We start from the raw sequence: 23,390 nt of genomic DNA on the forward strand, positions 1-23,390 counted from the left end.
CGGCTGCCAGCCAGGCAGTGAAAGGGAAGCCAGAGCTCACACCTGCAATGTCACTGCAGCAGGGGATATGGTGCAGATCCCTGCCCTGGGCCCACAAGGGAGCATGGGTTGCCAGTGCCAGGGGGCATGGGAAAGGCATCACCTCTCACAGCCCACGGCACACGCCAACAGCATTTGCAGGCATCAGCCTGGCTCTGCTGAGCACCAGCTCCAATGCAGTCAGGCTACCTTGGGGAAAGGGAGACGCTGGCCCTGCTGGGCCGGAACCAGCCCATCCAAGGCAGAGCTGAGATGGCAGCGGGGAGAGACGGGGGAACCCCCCGAGCAATCGGGGGAGGCAGGGAGATGCAAGAACCTGCGGCCTGAAGAGAAGAGGTTTCCTCACCCCTAATCAGTGCTGAGCCTGCAAGCACATAGCAGAAGAGAGGCAAAGGCTGGAGGGATGCACTGACCCTCTGTGTGGAGCCACTGCCTTCCCTTCCAGCACGACCTGGAGAGCATGTCCTCCCCTCCCCTGGTCACCCAGCCGCTCCCTTCCTGGATGGACAAGGTCTTTCCTGGGGGGCATCCAGGGCCGTGGGGTGGAGAGGGCAGGGGCACTGCCCTTCCTCGCCCTCCAGGATCCAGGCTGCTCCAGTGTGGGGATCAGGAGGGAGTTGGCCAGGGGTGGGGGGTTGTAGGTGCGGGCTGTGGGTGCATTTGCACACTGCCTCCTTCTCCCCCGATGTTGCTGATCCAGGCAGGGCCGAGGGGTGCCAGCTCAGCTGCAGCGCCCAGGGGAGGGGAGAGAGCCGACTGCTGCTGAGAGGGGAGGATGGGAAAGGCTGATCTTCCCCCCACACAAACTGGAAAATTACCAGGTTGAGTAACATGGTGTCACCGTCTGCAGAGCCCAGCTCCCAGCAGCCAAGAGAACTGGGCGGGGGGTGGGGCAGGAGGGGGCTGGATGGGCAGAATCCACTGGCCAACTCAGCCCCACCCTGTCCGAGTGGCCAGAGACGCCCAGTGCCTGTGCCAGGGGTGGCTAGCTCTGGGGAGCGGGGACCCGAATGGAGCTGTTACCCAGCACAGGACTCTATCTGATCAAGTCGTCCCCCGTCAGCTGCTGGTGGCCTGGGGGAAAGAAGCCGGGGGTCTCGGGGCAGTGGTGAGTCACAAAGCCTCAGCCACGACCCCCTGGAGCTGCATGGGCCAGCGAGGCCGAGCTCCCCTTTGTCCCCAGAGGGTTGCTCAGGCTGGCCTGGAGGGGCACTGGCAGGACGAGGTGGGGCATTCTGCCCGCTGGCCCTGCTTGGGTGGAGGCCTCTGATCGCCAGAGCTGTCAGCGGGCACTTCTCACTGGCAGCACGCTCCGTTTCTGCCCAGGCAACGAGGTAGCCAGCTGTGCCCTGCGGAGGGGGAGCACCAGAGTCTTCGTGCCAGGCTGACCACTGCGCCCCCTCGCCTCCTTCTGGGGGGGAGCTGGGAACCACCCCGATCTCCCGGCACCGGGCTTCCCCAGTGCCAGGGCGGAGAGCCTGGGATCCCCAGCTCCCACTGGTATCCGGCACCAAAGCCCGGGGCCGGCGCGGGCCCCTGTCTCTCTGTCCGGCCTAGCTCCAGCGTCGCCTGGGGCTGTGTGGGGTGGGGATGGCTGCTGACCGCTCGCTGGCTTGGACGCGGAAGCCGCCTGCCTAGGCCTGGAGTCCCACGGGCCGGGCGCAGCACTGGGCGCTGACTCCGACTGCCGAGTGCCCGGGCACATCCCCACCGGCCTGTGGCAGGGGCGCGGGATCTTTCAAGGGAACCTGGATTCGCGATGCCCACTGGCACCAAGCCCTGCAGGGGGCTCCCAGGGGGCAGCCCCCCAGGAATGGCTCGGTGCCCACAGGGGCCGGGCGAGCCCAGGGCAGGTGCCCCCGCCTGTGCCCAGGCTGCTGCCCCCTGTCCGCCCCGGCCCCTCCTCCCCTCGCTGCTTTGCTGGGAGCCGGCGCCCGCCCCCTCTCCCCGAAATCCGCCGCCTCCCCCACGCATGCTCCCAGCTGCACGAGCCGGCAGCGCCGGGAACAGCGGTGCGGGGCGGCGCGTCTCCCCAGCCGGACGCGGGGCCGGGGCTCCCCGGGGCTGCCGCAGGTGAGTGCGCGCCGGGCGGGGGGTCCCCGGGCAGGGCCGGCGCTGGGGCGCCTCGTGCCGGGCGCGGGGACCCGGCTGCGCCCCCGGCCGGCCGGGCTCAGCCCGCTGCCGGGACAGAGCCGCGGGGGGGACTCCGGGGCAGGGCTAGCGAAGCGCCCCCCCGCCTGGGTGCGGGACCCCGGGGCGCGGAGCGGGGCTCCTTGGGGGCGCGCTGGGCAGGGCGAGGGGGTGCCCACGTGCCAGCCGGGGGGTGAGGTGCGTGCGCGCGCGCTGCCGGTGCCGTGTCTACACGGGGGCTGGGTGTTGTCGTGGGGCGCGTGCTCCGGTTTGCGGCCCGGGGGATCCAGCCGTGAGGCACCGGGATGTCGGTTTCCGCGGAGACCGGCCCCGGCCCCTCCCGCAGGGCTTCCTCTCACGCAGCAGGGGCGCTGGGTGCAGTCTTGTATCCTGCAGATCCCCCCGCCCCCGTCGCGTTTCTTAGCATTCTCCGGACCAGGATCGCAGCCTCCCCCATTGGCACCTGCCCTGCCTGGGACAGGGCCTGGCCCCAGCCCTGGCTCTCTCGACCTGCCTTCTTTTACTGGCCTGTTCGGTGAGAGCGGGCTCTGCGCTGAGGGCGGGGGTCTTGGGGGAGGATTTGCTCAGTGCGTGTGGAGGGGGACCCTCGCCGATGGCAGATTCCTACACCTGGGAAGCGAGAGAGGAACGGATCAGCCCTGGGGGAAAGCCCCAGTGCGCCTGGGATTTGGTACCTGGCGAATATTTAAGGCAATTGCTCCTCTGGGTCTGTGCTTGGCAATGCCAGGCCCAGCAAACACCTCCCGGAGACAGGCACTGATCAGAGAGAGACTCTTGGATCGACCGATTCCCATCCCCTGCCAGCAGCAGCCTAGGCAGCTGGGTTAGGTGGGGCTGAGCGCCTCAGGGAGTCGTTCAGTGCTGGGCTGTGGCTTTCGCAGGCCCCTTACCCGGGGTACCCGGGGGCCCTGGCAGTGGTGTGTGGAGAATGGAGGTTACAGCAGGGACAGTGGTACCAGGTGGTGCACTGGGTCAAGGGCGCGGGAACGGTTTTTAGAGTGGGGACGCTGGGAGCCATTGAACCAAACTAAACCTTGAATATGCTGGAAAGCACTTAAGGGGGTTGGGGGGTATGTGAGATGCTGCTTTTTCTACACAGCTGCTGCCTCCCTGCCCCAAGCGAAGTTGGCTTTAAACACAACACGTACCAGTGAATACACGGCCGCCACTCCTATCCCCAAACCCCAGGGCAGGCTGCGCTGGTGATTCCGTTGGGGCAGGGATCCAAGGGGCAGGGGGCACTTTACGGACCCTGGGGAAGGTGAGAGGCCTGATCCTGAGCCCTGGCTGAGGTGAACGCAACCTGGAAATGAGGAGGGTGGGCACCTTTGCATCCCCTGGTATTCCGGGCCTGGCTGGGGCCCTGCCTGACTTGGGGTATACGTTAGAGCAGCCTCGGGTCTGCTCGGATGGACACTCAGGTTGCCCGTGGCCACTGGCGACAGAGCGCGGGAGGCTCTGGGCCTGTGCTCTGTGGTGGGGGATGCAGTGCTCCACCAGCTGGGGATGCTGAAATCTGCTGCCTTTAAGGCCCCTTGACACCGAGGGTCGTAGGGCAGCGGGTCCAAGGTCCCTGTGCTGAGGCGCTCACTGTCCTGGGGTCTGCTGACCCCTTGGGGGGCCCTAATCGCCCGCCAGAGCAAGGCGGAGAAGGGGAGTGGGAACGTAGGTGCCGGTTGCGTGCTGGTGCCGGGTTCCAGCGTGCACATGGGCACCTTGTGCGGCTGCTCTAGTGTAGTCACTGGTCTGTGCTGGGACACGTCCTTCCCCCCCGGGGCCTCCTACCCAGCCAGGGCCGTGCGATCTGCCTTTGCAAAGCACCTTCCACTGATGCTCCCGTTGCTCTGGCGAGGATCCAGAGCTCCAATACCAGCCGCGCTCCTGCTCCAGCCCTGTGGCTAAGCAGAGCAGCTGAGATCCCGCTGCGGGACAGGCCTGGAGAGGGAGGCGTGGGGGACAGGCTGGGAGATAGTCTAAACCCGGAGTGTTTGTCCCATAGCAACCTTGCTGTTACCGCCTGGCTGCTCCTCCATTCCTGCAGGGACAGTAACTAGGAGCCCGGCGACCTCGGAGCTGGGGGACGGCTCTCTGCCCCGCTCGCCTCGGCATCCCTCCCGTCCAGTCGCTCCCTCGCTCAGCAGAATGCGGTGCTCTGCCGGTGGCTCTGACTTCCTCGTACCGGGGTCCTTCCCTGGGGAGATCAGGGCCCCGGTGCGAATGGTGGGGCTGGGGCGTGAGCTGCTTTTGTCGTTCCCAGCGAGCCGCCGTTCGTTCGGCGCGTGGGTGACGCCAGATTTGCCCAGACGCCGAAGGAGAGTAGCAGGCACCGGAGTTGCAGGCGAGCGTGATGCACAGCAGGCCCCTGCTGTCTCGCACCCAGATCTTACCCCTCTGAGAGCGGCTTTCCCTGCCGTGCTCCGTCACCGCATATGCTGACCCCCACACCCGCTTGCAGCCGGATTCCCTGAGCCCCCAACACAGCGGGGGTGAACCGCTCTGCTCTGGCAGCGTGTCACGCCCCCTTCCCCCAGGCGGGACAGGCTGCTCTTGGCCCTGGGCGGAAGAACTGGACTCGCACAAGAGGGCGGGCTCTGCCTGGCACTGCGCTGGCAGTGACCGGTTTCACTCGCTCAGAGCCGTGCAACACCAGCGTAGCTGGGATGAATGTGGTCCCATTGCAAGTGCCATCGGCACCCCCCCAGCCCTGCACCAAGCAGGAAAGCTGGCCCCGAGTACCTGGGCTACGCCCCAGGCACCCATCGGAACAGGGCCTGTCTGCCTGCACTGCACCGGCTTTGCATGGCTCTGGGGTGCACAGGTTCAGAGCTGAAAACTGACCCCATGCACCACAAACAAGTGTGGCCATCACTCCCCGTCTGCGGCGCGGCTGGGCACTGCCTGGAGGAGGGGCTGGCAGGGTGGCGCAGAGAGCAGGGATCACCCTCACTCACTGGGCCGGGAACCTTCTCATGCGGTGTCTTGTGAATACCTCCTCACCTGGCCTGCCCCCCTCCCGCTCACCCACGACCCGCACCTCCCCTTGGCATTGCCCTCTCCCCGTTGTCACTCGCCCCGCTCCCCACCTCCCCTCTCTGTCCTCCGTCACCCGACCCCTCCGCTCCGTGTTCTCCCATCACTCCCCTTTCTCCTCCCATGTGTCATTGCCAGAAGTTGCGGTAGGAAAGCCATGTATGTTTAGCTTCTTCCAATGCTGTGGAGCAGCTGGAGATGGGGAGAAGCAGCCAGTGCTCAGCAGACTCTGCTCTGAGATCCGTGGAGCCTGCAGGATTCCAGCCGTACTCGACAGGGCCGCCACTGTGGTCACCTCTGGGGTGAAGCCTGCAGCTGTCTGACAGCACAGAGCAGTGCTGCCCAGCAGCAAGGGGCAGGAGCGGGGGAGGAATCCTGTACCCAGTGTGTGGCGCTGCGGGGGAAATGGAGGGAGGGAAATGCCCACCTCCAGTAGGAGTTTGGCCAGGACAGCAGGGCTAAGGATCCTACCCTTGCAAGGGGCGCTGGGTGATCGAATGACCACGGGTCCCCGGGAGCCTGGTGCTTGCTGTCTGCTCAAAGTCAGCACAGTGCCCCCTCGCTTGCGCTGTGGCATGGGATCCTCGCAGGCTCGGGAGCCACAGCTGCTGTTGGAACAGGCCACGTTTGCACCCCCTCCGTGTGGAAACACGCCCTTGTGCACAAGCAGGAATATCTTGGTTGTGAGCACAATGCCCAGCTGGGTTTGCAAAGACAGGGGCTTGGTGCATGCACGGCTTGGCCTCTGCTTTTGCAGGGGCAGGTTCAGAGGCTCTTGGAGAACTTGTCCCAGCAGTAGCAGAGTCTGGCTGGGGCACTGGGGGAGCAGCGGATCCTCAGCACAGGGACCTGCCTGCCAAGAACTGAAAGGGCTTTGGGAGCTGGCTCCCCCGCCCCTCCCTCAGCACGCGCTGGGCCAAACACCGCTCTGGTGGAACTGACTTCAGTGTAACCAGCTGGGTCAGGAAGCTGCCCCCGTTCCGTTGCTGTCCGGTGACCGGACTCTCGAGCCGGGGGCTGAGTCTGCTCTTGCGCTGGTGGACTCGGGAGCAGCCTGAGGGAGGTCCGTGGATTGCACCGGGGTGAGAGGGTGGATCTCGGAGCCTGGGCATTGGTGCCACGCGGCTCTGGGCTTGGCGTAGCGACGGGCAGCGGCAGGGGTTGGTTACGGCCCTCGGGACAGAGGCAGTGGCATGGCAGAGGGTGTGATGAAGACACAGCTGGACGTTGATGGGCACCGTGCCGCACAGCCGGCCTCAGCTCGGCCGCCATCCCAGGGATCAGCTGTGTCCCGTTCTCCCTGGTGACTGCGCAGACGCTGAGCCCGGGCCGCTCTCCGGGGCTGGGGCCAGCACCGGCTGACCTGCACCCCACGAGGGCCCGGGGAGCCCAGCTCCCCCCGCCCACCTCTGATCCAGCTTCTCTTGGGCTTCCCAGCTGGCTGGGCAGACGCTGTCCCCTGCCCCGGCGTTCCTTGGCAGGAGGGGTGGATCCTGTCATGGGCAGCCCGGTGTCCCAGGCTTCGGGGCACAGCCTGCCCCTTCCCTGCGCTGGCGCTGTCCCCAAGGAGAGGTCAGAGGGTCTGGCACCATCCTCTGTGCCCACTGGCCAGCCTGCGCTCCTCCCACCGCGGGGCTGCTGACGGGCGACGTGGGGCCCAGGCCACGCTGGCCGACAGGAGCCTGTGATGCAACCAGCGGAGTCCCAGGGTGCATGCCAGGCGTCCCCCTCTGTGCCAGGCGCTGGCAGAAGGGCAGGGCTGGGGCTGGGCCTCTCTTGCCCCTGGGCCCAGGAACCTCGATGAGGAGGGGACAGCAACAGCTGCGAACCCCTACGTCTCCCTGACCCAGACCCCCATGCCCGCCCCCCAGCCCGGCCTGACCCCTACGTCTCCCTGACCCAGACCCCCACACCCGCCCCCCAGCCCAGCCTCACCCGTACATCTCCCTGACCAGACCCCCACGCCCACCCCCCAGCCCAGCCCGACCCCTACTTCTCCCTGACCAGACCTCCACCCCCCAGCCCGGCCTGACCCCTACGTCTCCCTGACCCAGACCCCCACGCCCGCCCCCCAGCCCGGCCTCACCCCTACGTCTCCCTGACCAGACCCCCACGCCCGCCCCCCAGCCCGGCCTGACCCCTACGTCTCCCTGACCAGACCCCCACGCCCGCCCCCCAGCCCGGCCTCACCCCTACGTCTCCCTGACCAGACCCCCACGCCCGCCCCCCAGCCCAGCCCGACCCCTACGTCTCCCTGACCCAGACCCCCATGCCCACCCCCCAGCCTAACCCCTACGTCTCCCTGACCCAGACCCCCATGCCCACCCCCCAGCCTAACCCCTACATCTCCCTGAGCCAGACCCCCACGCCTGCCCCCCAGCCTAGCCTAACCCCTACGTCTCCCTGACCCAGACCCCCATGCCTGCCCCCCAGCCCGGCCTGACTCCTACGTCTCCCTGACCCAGACCCCCACGCCTGCCCCCCAGCCCAGATCCCATACCTGCCCTACCAGCCCAACTCCTACATTTCCCTGATCCAGACCCCCATACCTGCCCCCCAGCCCAACCTAACCCCTACATCTTCCTGGTTAAGATCCCCGTACCTGCCCCCCAACCCAGACCCTCGGACCTGCCCCCTGCACTCTCTGACCTAGCCCCCAATACCTGCCCCCCAACCCAGACCCCTGTAACTGCCCCCCAACCCAGATTCCTGTACCTTCCCTACCAGCCCAACTCCCACATCTCCCTGATCCAGACCCCCATATCTGCCCCCTGCACTCTCTGACCCAGACTGCCATGCCTGCCCCCAACCCAGATCCCCTTACCGGCCCTACAAGCCCAACTCCTACATCTCCCTGTACCTGACCCCTATACCTGCTCCAACAATCTGACCCCTGTGCTCCCTGCCCAGATCCCTATGCCTGCCCCTAACCCGCTGCCTCCCCGACCCAGCCCCACTGCTGCCCTCAGTTCAGACCCCTTGTCACGGAGTGTGGGGGAGTCCAGGCCCTGCACCCCTCTTCCTGGGATTCACTGAGACTCTCAGCCAGCCAGTAAAACAGAAGGTTTATTGGACAACAGGAACACAGTCCAAAACAGAGCTTGTGGGTACACCCAGGACCCCTCAGTGAAGTCCTTCTGGGGGAGCAGGGAGCTTAGACCCCAGCCCTGGGGTTCCCTGTGTTCCTCCACCCAGCCCCGAACTGAAACTAAACCCACCCAGCAGGTTCCCTGCTGCAGCCTCCATCCACATTCCTGGGCAGAGGTGTCACCTCCCCCTCCCCCTCCTGGCTCAGGTGACAGGCTCTCAGGTCTCCCGTCCCCAGGGCACATTCCCAGGTCAACACTCCCCCCTCCCTGCTGCCTCACATCGTCACATCTCTCCCCCCTTCGAGACTGAACTGAGCGGGGTCACTGTGACCAGTGACCTGGGGAAGTTCGGGGCCCCCTCTCCGGGACAGCGCATCCGCTATCAGGTTGGCACTTCCCTTCACATGGACCACGTCCATGTCGTAATCCTGCAGGAGCAGGCTCCACCTCAGGAGCTTGGCGTTGGCTCCTTTCATCTGGTGCAGCCAGGTCAGGGGAGAGTGGTCGGTGTAGACGGTGAAGTGTCGCCCGAAGAGATAGGGCTCTAGTTTCTTGAGGGCCCACACCATGGCCAGGCACTCCTTCTCGATGGCCGCGTAGTGTTGCTCCCGGGGTAGCAACTTCTTGCTCAGGTACACGATGGGGTGTCTCTCCCCCTTTTCATCCTCCTGCATTAACACCGCCCCCAGTCCCGTGTCGGAGGCATCGGTGAACACCACAAAGGGCTTGTCAAAGTCTGGGTTTGCTAGAACTGGGCCACTGACCAGAGCCTCCTTCAGCGCCCGGAAAGCCTCCTGGCACTGCTCGGTCCAGACCACCTTGTCTGGCTTCCCCTTCTTGCATAGCTCAGTGATGGGGGTGGCTATGGCGCTAAAGTGGGGCACAAATCTTCGGTAGTATCCTGCCATCCCCATAAAGGCTTGGACCTGCTTTTTGGTGTGGGGAGCGGGCCAGTCTCTGATCACCTCCACCTTGGCCGGTTCCGGCTTTAGGCGGCCGCTCCCCACCCGATGGCCCAGGTAAGATACTTCAGCCATCCCCACCTTGCACTTCTCCGCTTTGACAGTCAGCCCAGCCCCCTGGAGTCGGTCCAGCACTTGTCTAACCTGGGACACGTGGTCCTCCCAGGTCTGGCTAAAGACACAGATGTCGTCAATATACGCCACGGCAAAACTCTCCATCCCCCTCAGGAGCTGGTCCACCAGGCGCTGGAAGGTGGCCGGCGCTCCCTTGAGGCCGAAAGGCAGGGTCAGAAACTCATAGAGCCCCAGAGGGGTGATAAAGGCCGATTTCAGCCGGGCATCTGCATCCAGCGGCACTTGCCAGTAGCCCTTTGTAAGGTCCATGGTGGTAAGGTACCGAGCTCCTCCCAGCTTGTCTAGGAGCTCGTCCGGCCTGGGCATGGGGTAGGCATCCGATACAGTGATGGCATTGAGCTTCCGATAGTCCACACAGAACCGGACTGACCCATCCTTTTTGGGGACCAGCACCACCGGCGAGGCCCAAGGGCTGGCCGATGGCTGGATCACCCCCAAAGCCAGCATGTCCCGGACCTCTCTTTCCAGGTCCTGAGCAGTTTTCCCTGTGACTCGGAAGGGGGAGCATCTTATCGGCGGGTGCGACCCTGTCTGCACCCGGTGGACAGTCAGATTAGTGCGTCCAGGCTGGTTGGAAAACAGCTGTCGGTACGGATGCAGCACCCCCCTGACCTCAGCTTGCTGGGCAGGGGTGAGCTGATCCGAGAGGGGGATTGTTTCCAGGGGGGAACCAGCTCTGGTCCCAGGGAATAGATCTACTAAAGGGTCATCTCCCTGCTCCTCCCACTGACCACACACAGCTAACACCACATTCCCCCTGGCATAATATGGCTTCATCATATTCACATGGTACACCCGGCGGTGGTGGGCCCGGTTCAACAGCTCCACCACATAGTTTACCTCATTGAGCTGCTTGACGACCTTGAACGGGCCCTCCCAGGCGGCCTGTAGTTTGTTCTTTCTCACGGGGATGAGAACCATCACCTGATCCCCGGTGGCGTAGGCACGGGCCCGCGCCGTGCGGTCATACCAGACCTTCTGCTTCCTCTGGGCTCTGGCCAGATTCTCCCTGGCCAGGCCCATGAGTTCAGCCAGTCTATCTCGGAAGGTCAGGACATACTCCACCACTGACTCTCCATCGGGAGTGGCCTTCCCCTCCCACTCGTCTCTCATCAGGTCCAGGGGGCCCTCACCCTCCTTCCATATAACAGTTCGAAAGGCGAAAATCCGGTAGACTCCTGGGGCACCTCCCTGTACGCGAACAGCAGGTGAGGTAAGTACTTGTCCCAATCCTGCGGGTGCTGGTTCATAAAGGTTTTCAGCATCATCTTTAGCGTCCCGTTAAACCTCTCCACCAGCCCATTGGACTGGGGGTGATACGCTGAGGCCCAGTCATGCCGGACCCCACATTTCTCCCACAAGCACCGGAGCAGGGCCGACATGAAGTTGGAGCCTTGGTCTGTCAAGACTTCCCTGGGGAACCCCACTCGGCTGAAAATGGTCAGGAGCGCATCTGCCACGGTGTCTGCTTCAATGGAAGCTAAGGGCACTGCCTCGGGGTAGCGGGTGGCGAAATCTACCACCACCAGAATGTATTTCTTCCCCGACCGGGTCGTCTTGCTGAGAGGCCCCACGATGTCCATGGCCACCTTCTGGAAAGGCTCCTCTATGATGGGCAAAGGTCTCAACGCCGCTTTCCCCTTGTCCCGGGCCTTCCCCACCCTCTGACAGGGGTCACAGGATCGGCAATACTGCCGGACGGTGGTAAAGACCCCGGGCCAGTAAAAGTTCTGTAGCAACCTCTGCCGGGTGCGCCGGATTCCCTGGTGCCCTGCGAGGGGGATGTCATGGGCCAGGGACAGGAGCTTGCGGCGGTACTTCTGGGGGACCACCAGCTGCCTCCTGATCCCACAGGACTCCCCTTCCCCTGGGGGAGCCCATTCTCGGTACAGGAACCCCTTCTCCCACAGGAACCTCTCCTGGCAGCCTCTCCTCATGGTCCGTCCCTCACTGAGGTCGGCCAGGTCCCTGAGCTTCTGCAAGGAGGGATCTTTCCTCAACTCGGCCTGGAACTCAGCGGCTGGGGAAGGGATGGGGCCCGGTTCCCCCTCCGTGGCCAGGTCTGAGGCCGCAGCCTCTCTGAGCCGTGCCCCTCGGCGCTCCCTCCCCACCCGAGTAGGGTCTCGCGCCTCCAGTGTGGTACCCTCCCCAGGGTCAGGTCGCAGTGCCCCTCGCCGGCTCTGGCTACGGGTCACAACCAGGGCGGTCTGGGGGTCGCTTGGCCAGTCCTCTAGGTCTCCCCCCATCAAAACTTCAGTGGGCAAATGGTGGTGTACCCCCACATCCTTGGGGCCCTCCTTGGTCCCCCATTTCAGGTGTACCCTTGCCACGGGCACCTTAAATGGGGTCCCGCCCACCCCCGTCAGGGTCAGGTAGGTGTTGGGCACCACCCGATCTAGGGCCAGCACCTCGGGCCGGGCCAGCGTCACCTCCGCGCCCGTATCCCAGTATCCATTGACCTTCCTCCCATCCACCTCCAGGGGAACAAGGCACTCTCTCCGGAGGGACAGCCCCGCACCCACCCTGTAAACCGAGCACCCTGAGTCCAGAGCCTCCAGCCCTCTGGCGGGGCTGGCTGGGGGTATTCTTCCCTCCTGAGCAGGTGGCAAACTGGTAGCCCCCCTTTCCTGGGTCGCCTGCCCCTCGTCCAGCTGAGTCCCTACCCAGTTAACCCTGGGTAGGTTGGGTCTGCTCAGTTTGTCCCTGAGCCCGGGGCACTGGGCCCGTACGTGGCCTCTCTGGCCACAGTGATAGCAGCTCAGGTCACGTTGGTCCCCTCGAACGGGTCGGAGGGGCCCGACACCAGGCGTTCCCCTTTGGAGGGGGTTCTCCCTATTTCCCCGCTGGGAGGCCCCATGGTGACTCTCTCTCTGCATCGGGGGGGGCCTGTTCTTTTGGGACTCCTCCCGGCTACCCCCTGACCGACTGTTCACAAACTCGTCGGCCAGCTGCCCTGCATGCTGGGGGTTCGCGAGCTTTTTGTCCACCAGCCACAGCCTCAGGTCGGAAGGGCACTGTTCATACAGGTGCTCCAGTACAAACAGGTCAAGCAGGTCCTCTTTAGTTTGGGCCCCCGCTGTCCACTTGCGGGCATATCCCTGCATCCTGTTGACCAGTTGTAGGTATGTGACCTCAGGCGTTTTACGCTGACTCCGGAACCTTCTCCGGTACATCTCGGGGGTCAGCCCAAACTCACGGAGCAGGGCCTGTTTGAACAGTTCATAGTCCCCTGCCTCTGCCCCTGTCATCCGGCTGTAGACCTCCACGGCTTTGGGGTCCAGTAAGGGGGTGAGGAACTGGAGCCTGTCTGCAGGGTCAACCCTGTGCAGCTCGCAGGCATTCTCAAAGGCCGTCAGGAAGCTATCTATGTCCTTCCCCTCCTTCCGCTGGGCCAGGAAGCACTTATCAAAGCTCCTTGCAGTCTTGGGTCCCCCGGCACTCACCGCAGCCGGGGCCCCACTGCTCCTCAGCCTGGCCAGCTCCAGTTCATGCTGTCTTTGTTTCTCCTTCTCCTGCTGCTCATGTTGACGTTCCCTCTCCTTCTCCTGACGCTCCCTCTCCTTCTCCTCCGGCTCATGTTGACGTTGTTTCTCCTCATGTTGACGTTGTTTTTCATGATCCTCCAGCTCCCTCATTTTCCTCTCCCTCTCCCATTCCAGCGCATCCGCTCCAGGGATGGGGAGCTCCGCTGGGAGGATCCCCTGCTGGCTGCTGGGGTCAGGGGGCCCTCGGTATTCGCTGGGCTTCCCACAACCCCTCCCCCAGGCATAGGTAGGAAGGGTCTCGGGGTGTCCTGGGCAGCAGTCTGACCCCTCCCAGCCTGGTCAGGCCCCAGGGCCCACGCTGCGTCCGCCGGGCGGCTTCCCTCAGGGACAGGGATCGGGTCATCCAAGCGATCCCTCTCCTCCAGCTGGGCAATCAGCTGTTCCTTGGTGGACCTCCCGACGCGCAGCCCCCTCTGCCTGCACAGCTCCACCAGGTCGCTCTTAAGGCGTTTAGCGTACATCTCCCGGCTGGCCACTCGCAGGCCGGGCAGCTGTCCACGGTTTCCAGGAAAAGCCCCTAGTGTGCCAGTCCTTCTTGAGGTCACCACCTCTTTGCCAGGGTCGAGCTGCAGACTCCTCCGCTCCTGGGACCGCTCGCTGCAATCCCCCGGGGGACCCTGTTACTGCAAAAGTCCTTCTCTCTGGTCACACACTCCCAGGGGTTAACCACCCCCTGAAACCGTCTCTCTCTGAATCTTCAGCACGCTTGGTCCCCGTCAATCCCCCTTCGTTTTACTGTTCCCCAGTCACTTACTGCAGGAAGCGCCGTTCACGGGGTGCAGTAGATCCCACCGCTGCCACCAGTTGTCACGGAGTGTGGGGGAGTCCAGGCCCTGCACCCCTCTTCCTGGGATTCACTGAGACTCTCAGCCAGCCAGTAAAACAGAAGGTTTATTGGACAACAGGAACACAGTCCAAAACAGAGCTTGTGGGGACACCCAGGACCCCTCAGTCAAGTCCTTCTGGGGGAGCAGGGAGCTCAGACCCCAGCCCTGGGGTTCCCTGTGTTCCTCCACCCAGCCCCAAACTGAAACTAAACCCACCGAGCAGGTTCCCTGCTGCAGCCTCCGTCCACATTCCTGGGCAGAGGTGTCACCTCCCCCTCCCCCTCCTGGCTCAGGTGACAGGCTCTCAGGTATCCCGTCCCCAGGGCACATTCCCAGGTCAACACTCCCCCCTCCCTGCTGCTTCACATCGTCACACCCCTGTACCTGCCCCCAACCCCCACATTCCCCGACACAGAGCCCTGTACCTGCCGCCTGCCCATTCCCCAGCTGCTTGCGTCTCCTGCACCAGCCGTGCCCCATTCCCCTAACCACACATGGTGTCCCCCCCTTTCACACACACGGTGAGGTGCATGCAACCAGCCCCCCGTGAGATGCCTGCACAGGGCCATGCCCTACAGGGGCTCATGGCTGCTTGGCCCCGCAGTGCCTGGGCTGCCCATGGCTGGGTACTGCACCAATGGGCACAGAGAGAGGGCAGCGGCCCAGGGTCGCCAGCAAGCACGTGGCAGCGCCGGGTCCTGGCTCCCAGACCGAGCTGTGCCCACTGGAGTGTGAGTGCTGGACAGCCGCTGAGATTCCTTTTCTTGCCTTCCTCCCCTGAGCACAGCTCGGTCTGGGGCCATGGGGCTCGCGGAGGCCTGGCCAGCGTTCCCTGCTCTGCCGCGGGCAGTGTCACGGGGTCCCTGGGCGATGCTCTGGAACGGCTCCCCATGAAGCCAGGCAGGACTCTGGGGAAGTCTCCTCTCTGTGAGCAGCCTGTCTGCAGGACACACAGCTCACACAGCTTCCACCTTCCTGGGTCTGACCTCGGAGCATTCAGCATCCTCTGCCCCTCCGTGCGCTTCCCACAGCGAGTTCGCTCAGGCGGGGTCCTGGGGAAGCCAGGGGGTCCTGCCCCCAACTTCGCAGTCAGACGGGACTCTCAGCCAGCCAGTAAAAGAGAAGGTTTATTAGACGACAGGGACATGGTCTAACACAGAGCTTGTAGGTGCAGAGAACAGGACCCCTCAGCTGGGTCCATTTTGGGGACAGGGAGCCAGACAACCACGTCTGCCCTTCACTCCATGTCTCCAGCCAGCCCCAAACTGAAACTCCCTCCAGCCCCTCCTCCTCTGGGCTTTGTCCCTGTCCCGGGGCCAGGAGGGCACCGGATTCCTTTGTTCTCCAACCCTTTAGCTCTCGCCTTGCAGGGGGGAAGGCCCAGGCCATCAGTGGCCAGGAAACAGGGTGTCGGCCATTGTCTGTGTCCAGACCCCTGCACACACCTGCCCTCTAGGGCTCTGCAACGATCACACACCCCCATCCCACCACCTAGATACTTAAGAACTGCATAGGGGAAACTGAGGCACCCCCACAGTATTCAGAGGAAACATTAAGAACAGTCCCACTTCGTCACAGGCACCACAAGCCCTGCGTAGCCCCGAGAGCCCAGGCCTCAGCTCTGCGTTGCCGCGTAGAGAAAAGCTGGAATCAGGGCGGTGATATTCTTACGTCCCCGCCCTTTGCCGTTGGCAGAGCTGCCACGGGCACCAAGGCACCAGCTGGGGAGCGGCAGGGGGAGACCAAACGTCCCAATAGCAAAGGGTGTGATGGAGGTGGCCCCGCAGGGCACGGCCCCACGCACTGTGTGCATGCCCACAGGGCCGGGGTGGGGAACAGGACTCACCTCTCTACGGTGGGGGAGCGGGTCTGTTGGAGCTGCTGTTTCATGTGACCATTGCACCATCCCACGCTCGTGCCATGGCCACCGACTCCCACCCCAGCCCGGCCCGTCGCCTCTATGGACCTGGCATTAGGAAATGTGTGTGCACAAGAGCGCGCCTGGCTTGCACGCGCACTGGGGCTGGAAGCAGCACGCGGCTGTGACTGGCGCGGGCCTGGAGCTGGCCAGGCATTTGTGCACGCAGGGTCTGGCACCGAGGCTCTGTCTGTACCGGGACAGATGGGCTGGAAAGCGTCGGGAGACTTGGAGACTAGGTCCTGTTGGGTTGGTCTTGGGCCCCATCGAGGCTGAAGCTCGGCCCTCGGGGGAGCCTGGAGCGGCGGGGGGGGGGTTGGAGTGAGGGGGAAGGGGGAGCCTGGAGCCTGGCCCCACCCTTCTCCTGCAGGGCACAGGCAGCTCCTGCTTTTCTGGGCCAGAGCCCGGCTCCTGCTTTGACCGGCAGCCGGGGTCTCCTTAGCAGCGAAGAGGCCCCAGAGCTGCAGGAGCAGCGGGGAAGGAGGGCTGGGGAGCGGCAGCCGGGCTGTGGGAGGCCCGTGGGCTCTGGGCCGGGTGGCTGGGCTGCAGACGGCCGGAGGAGCTGGTGCAGGACGGAGCACAGCCCAGTGCTGCAGTGTAACCCTCCTCTTGTCTCTGTTTCAGACCCTGGCGCGCCAGGCGGTGGCATAGCATGGCGAGCCCTGGCCGAGGCATGGGCAGCGCTAAGGAGCCAGGGAGCCTGCAGCTGCTCGCTCAGGAGGGGCCAGCTGAGGACGGGTGCTCTCCGGGCCGCCAGCAGACGAGCGGCTACCTCCGCAACTCCCGCTGTGGGGCCGGGCGCGCTGGCCATGAGGAACTGCTGCGGCACGGAGCCCGGCGGCCCCGAGCCCGGCAGCCAAGGCAGCACAGAGAGCCGAGCTGAGGCCCCCGCCATGGCCCAGCAGTCCGAGCCGGAGCCGGCGGCTGGCGGCCAGGCCTTGGCTCTCAAGGGCCCCGGCGCGGGAGCGGGGCCATTGGAAAAGGGGGACGAGCCAATGCCTGTGGCTGTGAGCTGCTTGGGACAGAACGGCGAGCGGAGCTCGGGCCCCTTGGCGCTGCCCGATGGCTCTGTCATCCCCCAGGGCCCTCCAGCGGAGGAGGGCGCTGCCATGGCGAGCCCTGGGCTGCTGTCTCCGTGCCTCCTGCCGGAGCCGTGCCTCAAGGGGCACAGCAGGGACCCGGAGAGTGCCCCGGCCTCTCTGAAACACGTCGTATTTCTTGAACCAGCCAACACAGACCCTGAGGCAGACGGTGCCGGAGCCACCTTGGTCAGTCCTGAGCTGGGTCCGGTGCCTCCCATGTGCCCGCAGGACCGAAGCCAAGAGCAGCCCGGGGCCTCCGAGGGAGCCGTGTCCCGTTGGAGCGTGGGAGCCCCCGGCACAGCGTCGCTGTCTGATGGTGGCCTGGGCGCGCCCTGTGGAGACGCTGGTGGGAAAGCACCTGCATCTCTGGCAGAGCCCAAGGCCCAGCTGGGACCCCCGGCTGCCCCAGGGGCAGGGGGCAATGGGGACATGGCACTTCCTTCTGCTCCGGAAGGTACCAAGGACTCCACTCCGGGAACGGAAGCAGCGTCAGGCCCCGGGAGCAAGGCTGGATGCAGGCCCGACCCCGTCAGGCCAAGCCAAGGAGACCAGTCCCCCTGCCCCTCTCTCCATCCAGAAAGCCGGGCCAGAGGCCCCCTCTGCTGCTGCTCCCATCAAATCAGGAGCTAGCCGGGCGGCTCCAGCTGAGGCCCGGAGGGGGAGCCGGCCCGCCCCAGGGCACTGCGGAGGGAAGCCCAGCTCAGGAGCAGTGGGGAGCAATGGGGATGGAGGTGGGGCCTGGGGAGGAGGCCGCTCAGGAGCCCCGGACTGTGGAGCTGCTCTCCAAGACCTACTCATTTGAGGTCACTCCTCCCCCGCAGGATACCGGGACTCAGGACGCTGGGACGCAGGTCGGCAGCCGAGTGTCGCTGGTGTCTGTGGCCATCAGTCCCATAAACCCCCCGGACGGGTCCTCGGCCTTCACCTTCCACGGCCGGGGCCAAGGTCCGTCGGGCCTGAAGAGCCCGGGGCCCGGAGCTGAAGCCCTCCAAGAAGGACGCGGAGATGCAGGTCTCGATCCCAGTGGAGACCAGGTCTGTGGCCACGGGGCCCATGACGCCGGTGGCCAAGTCTCCCCAGGCACCCTACCCTGAGGTGCACGTGAAAGGGGCGCAGGAAGAGCCGTCCGAGCCCATCCGGGAAGTCAGCTGGGACGAGAAGGGGATGACGTGGGAGGTGTACGGTGCCACCATGGAGGTGGAGGTGCTGGGCATGGCCATCCAGAAGCACCTGGAGAAGCAGATCGAGGAGCACGGCCGGCAGGTGGTGATGACGCCGCAGAGCACCCGGGCCAGCTCCATCAAGGGGGCCCCACAGAAGGGGGAAGTCAAGCGGCAGCCCAGCATGCTCCGGGCGCTTCTGCAGAGTGTGCGCCGGCCCCGCTGCTGCTCCCGGCCCGGTCCCGCCACGGAGTGAGGCCACCGCTCGCGCCCTGGCGGGGCTGGGAACGGCAGCGCAGCCCATGCCGTGTGGTTTCTCAGGCAATCCCGGGGGCTGGGGTCTCGCCCCTCTGGCCCCAGGCTCAGCAGCTCCAGGCACTTGGACCCCACGGTCTCCTGGTCACCCGGGCCGGACTCTGGCCAGACTGCCCCTCCCCGAGCTGCACGCCTGGGCAGGGTGCGGCCTGCAGAGACTTCAGGCCCCAGCATGCAATGCTCCCCCCAGCAATGTCTGCTTCCATTGAGGTGGAGCACTGCATGCTGGGACACGTAGTCCCCACAAGCTGCACCTTGGTCTGCAGGAGGGGTTGGCTGTGATCTGGGCTCAGGGTGTGGCTGATGCTGGGCAATGTCTGGGCACCCCTGGGTGGAGGCTGGGATTTGTACAGTGAAGCTCGTGATGGGACGGCCAGACGAAACGCGGAAGGGATGGGGGTGGTTGCGGGCCAGCCCTCGGGAGCATGTCTGGCAGGGGGCCGGCTCCCCGCCTTCCCCCTGGGTCATGAGCTGCATTTCCCAAGGCACAGAACAGCACTGGCTACCTTAAAGTCCTACAGCCCAGGTCCTAAGGTCTGACTCCCCGGACAGCGCCCAGTGCCCGGGGCTGAGAGTCCCGGTGCCCCTTGTGCTTTCCGGGGGACTCCAGCTTCCCGTCAGCCTGGGCAGCTGGAACCAGCCACGCTCTGCTGCCCTGCAACGCTGCAGTCCTGCCTCCCCCGCCCGGCCCCCGAGCCACGCGCCCGCTGCGCCAGGCTCCCCGGGGAGGTGGTGGAAGCTTGGCAGTCAGGCTGTGCCCTGCTGGAGGCAGGGGCGAGATGGGCTGGCTGGGATGGCTTTGCCAGCGCTCATGTATTGGATGGTGGTTTGGAGAGACAAACTCCAGCCTCGCTCCGGTTCCTGAGAGGCCCCCGGCCCCCTGGCTCTGCAGCGCAGCCCAGCCGCTCTCACCGACCCTCACCCTCGACGGAGCTCAAATCTTTGCAGGCGGGTGTCCTCCCACGTGGCACAGGGCTGCTCACAGGCTCAGGCATGGTGTGTCCCTGCTGCAGGTTTAACAGCCCCTGGAACCGCCCTGGCTCAGCCCGGCCCACTGGCCACTCCCGCCGGCTGCCAGACGCTCAGGGAGTGCCGGGGCGGTGCCAGGGGTGTGCAGCAGCAGGCACACACCGCGTAGCTGCGCCTGCAGATGGCACAGGCCCCGGCGGCAGGGTTCAGGCCGCCCAACTGTCTCCTACCAAAGGGCTTGTGAGTGGGGAAGCGCGAGCCCTGAGCCCCCAGCGAGAGCCGCGGAGAGGAGAGCAGCTCGGCTGCAGGCCTTGGCCCTCGGGCCATGTGAAATGGCACCTGCCAGCCCCTGCTCTGTGCACGGAGCGGCATCTGCCACCGCCAGACCAGGAGGTGCAGGGTCCCAGCAGCTGGGTTTCCTGGGGGCAGTTTCAGGAGGCCCCTGGGAGTCCAGCCCAAACTGAACTCATGGCTTACAGCCAAGCAGCTGGAGGGGCCAGTGGGGCTGGGCCAGGCCTGTGTGGCTGGAGGGGCTAGTGGTGCCAGGCCCAATAACGGACCCGCCAGGCTCTGCTTGCTGCCTGGACATAGCGACCCACCGGCCCAGAGCTGGGAGTGGACGCTGCACCCAGGGAGCAGCTGGGTGAGGGCAGGGCCCAGCGGGACGGCACCTGTGGCCTTTGTGCTCATGTTGCCAGTCAGTCAAGGCGGGTTCCTCCCGCTCCCCCTTGGCTCAGCAGTGGCCTGGCAGACAGGCCCTGGCTCGCGTGCTCCGTTCTCGGCGGGATCCCAGCTCATCCCGCACCAGGAGCCAGGTGCCCAGCGGGCTCCACAGAGCGCGGGGGCTGGGGGGGTCTTGGAGTCCAGGCCAAGGTGTCCAGGCCACAAACCAAGCCAATTGCCTGAGAAACCCAGGCACTGGGCAACGTTCATGTCCTGCCTGTGCGTGTCCCTGCCTGTGCGTGTCGCTGCTTGGGCATATGGGGTCCCTGCGTGTATGCGTGTCTTTGCGTGTGCATGTGTCTGGGTGTCCCTGCGTGTGTGTGTGTCCCTGCGTGTGCGTGTCCCTGTGTGGGCATATGGGGTCCCTGCGTGTATGCGTGTCTTTGTGTGTGCGTGTGTCTGGGTGTCCCTGCGTGTGTGTCCTGCGTGTGTGTGTGTCCCTGCATGTGCGTGTCCCTGTGTGGGCATATGGGGTCCCTGCGTGTATGCGTGTCTCTGCGTGTGCGTGTGTCTGGGTGTCCCTGCGTGGGGGCGCAGCTGTGCATCCCTGAAGTCCATGTGGTTTTCAGACCACAAAGGGGGTTTGTTGGCACGTTTCATGTTTGGGGTTTTTCAGGGGGAGATTTTATTGAACCGTGTTTGAATTTTCGGGCTTTTTAAAAGACTCATGCGGCGGCATTTCCCTCCGGAGCCGCTCGCCCCGGTGGCGTGAGGAGCCGTTCCCTTTTCTTTCCTCTTTTACAAACTTCCTTCGTGGTGGGATTTTGTGGTTTGTCTCTGGAAACAACCCAGGCAGGCTGAGCCCAGCTGAGCGTCAGTGTGGTGGTGTGTGGGGAGAGTCACAGCTTCTCGGACACACCCTGGCCGGAGCTGGGGGCACCACCCACCCCTGCTGCTCCGACATGCACCCTGGCGAAGCCCACGCCGCAGAGCCTGCTGGTGGTTCCTGTGTCAAGCCCTCCCGCCCCCGCCTGCCCCGGCAGAGCGAGCCCCCGGCACAGGCTGCTTGGACCTCTTGCCCTCCTTGGTGCAGCTCATGGAAGCGGCCTGAGCCAGATCTGCTGAGCGGGAGTGCGGGCGGGCGCAGGAGCACAGGCTGCGCTGGGGGTGCTGATCCTGGGGATGGTAGGGATCAGTGCCCTGAGCCTGCTGCATGAGGCAGCTCCTGCTCCACACAGGGAACCTCAGCACCAGCCCCCTGGCGCCTGCCCAGGTCCATACAGCTGGGGACCCCTGGCTGTCTGTGGGAAAGGAGCAGAGAGGTGCCTGGCTCCATTGCATGGCAGGAGTGTCTGCCCCCCTACTTGTTCTGAGAGTCACATCCCTGCAGTCCTGCTGCTGCCTCTCCCTAGTGCCCTGGAGGGTGACGGGCCAGCTGGCGGGGGACCTGGCCCTATGAACCCTGGGGCCCAAAGGGCAGCGGGTGCTAGGTGCCCAGTTTGCATGGCAGACGCCTTGGAGCTCACCCCTCCAGTGTGTCCTAATGGAGGCCCTGCCTGGGGGGGAAGGGGGGGCAGAGGGCACTGCTTTGCCTGCAGGAGGCTCCTGGGCACTGGGGTGCAGCTGCAGGGTGGCTTGGAGGCGGATGCCCGCTGTGGCTGGCACCGGGGCTGGGAGCATCCCCACACCGGGAAGCAGGTGGTGCAATGGGGGGGCTCTACTCACATGCCTCCCTTACCCTGCTGTGTCTCTCACCCAGGGGCCCACCTGCCCCATTGGACGGCACCTGCCCAGGCCATAGCCCAGCACGGGGCCCCTGTGCCCGAGGTGCCCCCAGCAGCGCTGCCCAGGCCATGCTGCAAAGCCGGGGGTAGCAATGGAAGTCAGTGTCAATCACGTGGCTTTCCTGGCCACTCAGCCTGCAGGATACCCTGGCCTGCCCCTGCCCCGGTAAAGGGTGTGTCCCTGGGCCCTTGGGCTCCGGCGTGGGGGGGGAGCCATGTGCCCCCAGGGGAGAGCCCATCACTTTCCTGCCTCTCCAGCCAATCAGCACGCAGGGATCACTCACTGGGCTGAAGTGCACCTTTTCGGCCAATCAGTGTACAGGATTCCCAGGCAGTGAGGAAGCACCTGATCCCCACAGAACAGTCCTGATTGGCTGGGGAGAGGCATATTGTAGCTCCCACTGGCTGCAGCGTTGGCTCAAACTGCTGGCAGGGGAAGGGGGATGCCCCCCTGGGCCCTGGCGCGCCCCATGGTGCCCCAGACTTGCCCCCAGGCTGCCAGGCGCAGCCGCTCGGGGCAGTGTCCACCCCGTTATGAGCACATAACTCACCCCAAGTGCAAGGGGGGAGCAGACATTGCCTCCCAGCACCTAGCCTGGCCAGCGCACAGGTGCCTCATGGCCCTGCTGGGGGGCAGCACAGGGTGGGTTAGGTGATGGCAGAGCTGGCAGTGGGGCACTGGAAGGGGTCAGAGGTGTGGGGAGCATGGGTCAGAGCTGGCCCAAGCCATTAGAGCCCCATGCCGGGCGCCTTCCCCCAGCCCTTGCCAGCCATGTGCCCTCCTTGCCCCACCAGCCCTCGCTGTCCTGCTGTCTCCAGCCTATGCCATGGCCTGGCACTGCTCATCATGCCACGGGCAGGGGCATTCAGTGGCAGCCCCATGGGCTGTGCCTGGCACAGGGGGCTCTCAAAGCTCTTGGCTCCTGTTAAGGCCCCTGCCAAGGGGGCAGGCACACAGTGCCACCTGCTCTGTGATGTCTCAGCCAGCTGGAAGGGAGCCAGTGCCAGTGGCACACAGGCACGGGGCCATTGCACCCAGTTCCACGCCCGACCTGTGCCCCCCTTGGCAGAACACCACCCGCTTGTCCCCGAGTGCCTTGCAGCTGCGTGGGCAGGTGTATGACACACACCTGGCATAACAGCCCCCGCACAGGGCTAGAGGGGAGGGGGGATGTGCACTCCCAGTGGGGGGGGGGGTCCCCCACAATCTGCCTGCAGATCCAGAGGCGTTGGCGTGCTGCACCGATCACAAGGACTGAGCCAGCCCAGGCAGCTGCCGGGACTTTGCCATTTACTTCTTCTTTTTCCTCGTTTTTTGGGTAAAACTTGTGAACTTGGATGTTGGGTAATAAAACCTGGAAAACCTGCTCTGGGGGCTTCCTTCCCCCTGGGGGGACGGGGGGCTCTGTCCTTCCTGTGGCTGGGGGGCGTCGGGAACTGCTCCAGGGGGCCATTGCCCTGCAGTGGAGCTTGGCTTGGGGTTGCCTCATCCCCAGCAGCCCCTGAGAGAAACACTTCCCGCCTCCCTGGGGCGCAGCGCATGGGCAGGGCCCGTTTGGCTGACACTGGAAAGTCTCTTAGCCGGCTTTGCAAACGGCCCAGGGCCCCCTGTGCACCCCTTGGCCAGCCCTGTGTGACTGCACGCCCTCTGCATGCCCAGCCCCAGTGTGCCCCCTCTGTGCCCTCACCCCTGTGAGCCCTGCCTCACCCACCCCAGTGGG

General features: G+C 65.1%; 1 protein-coding gene across 1 annotated transcript; it reads left to right on the top strand.

The window, feature by feature from the left end:
* The first annotated feature begins 1,988 nt into the window (after nt 1-1,988).
* GPRIN1 (G protein regulated inducer of neurite outgrowth 1) lies at nt 1,989-23,031 on the top strand. Its single transcript, XM_074960187.1, is given in 3 exon segments — nt 1,989-2,112; nt 16,321-17,764; nt 17,766-23,031. Coding segments are annotated over 2 exon segments (690 nt in total). The 5' UTR covers nt 1,989-2,112; nt 16,321-17,503; the 3' UTR covers nt 18,195-23,031.
* The last annotated feature ends 359 nt before the right edge of the window (nt 23,032-23,390 follow it).

This window comes from Natator depressus, chromosome 8, assembly GCF_965152275.1.
Source record: "Natator depressus isolate rNatDep1 chromosome 8, rNatDep2.hap1, whole genome shotgun sequence".
NCBI classification, from domain to species: domain Eukaryota; kingdom Metazoa; phylum Chordata; order Testudines; family Cheloniidae; genus Natator; species Natator depressus.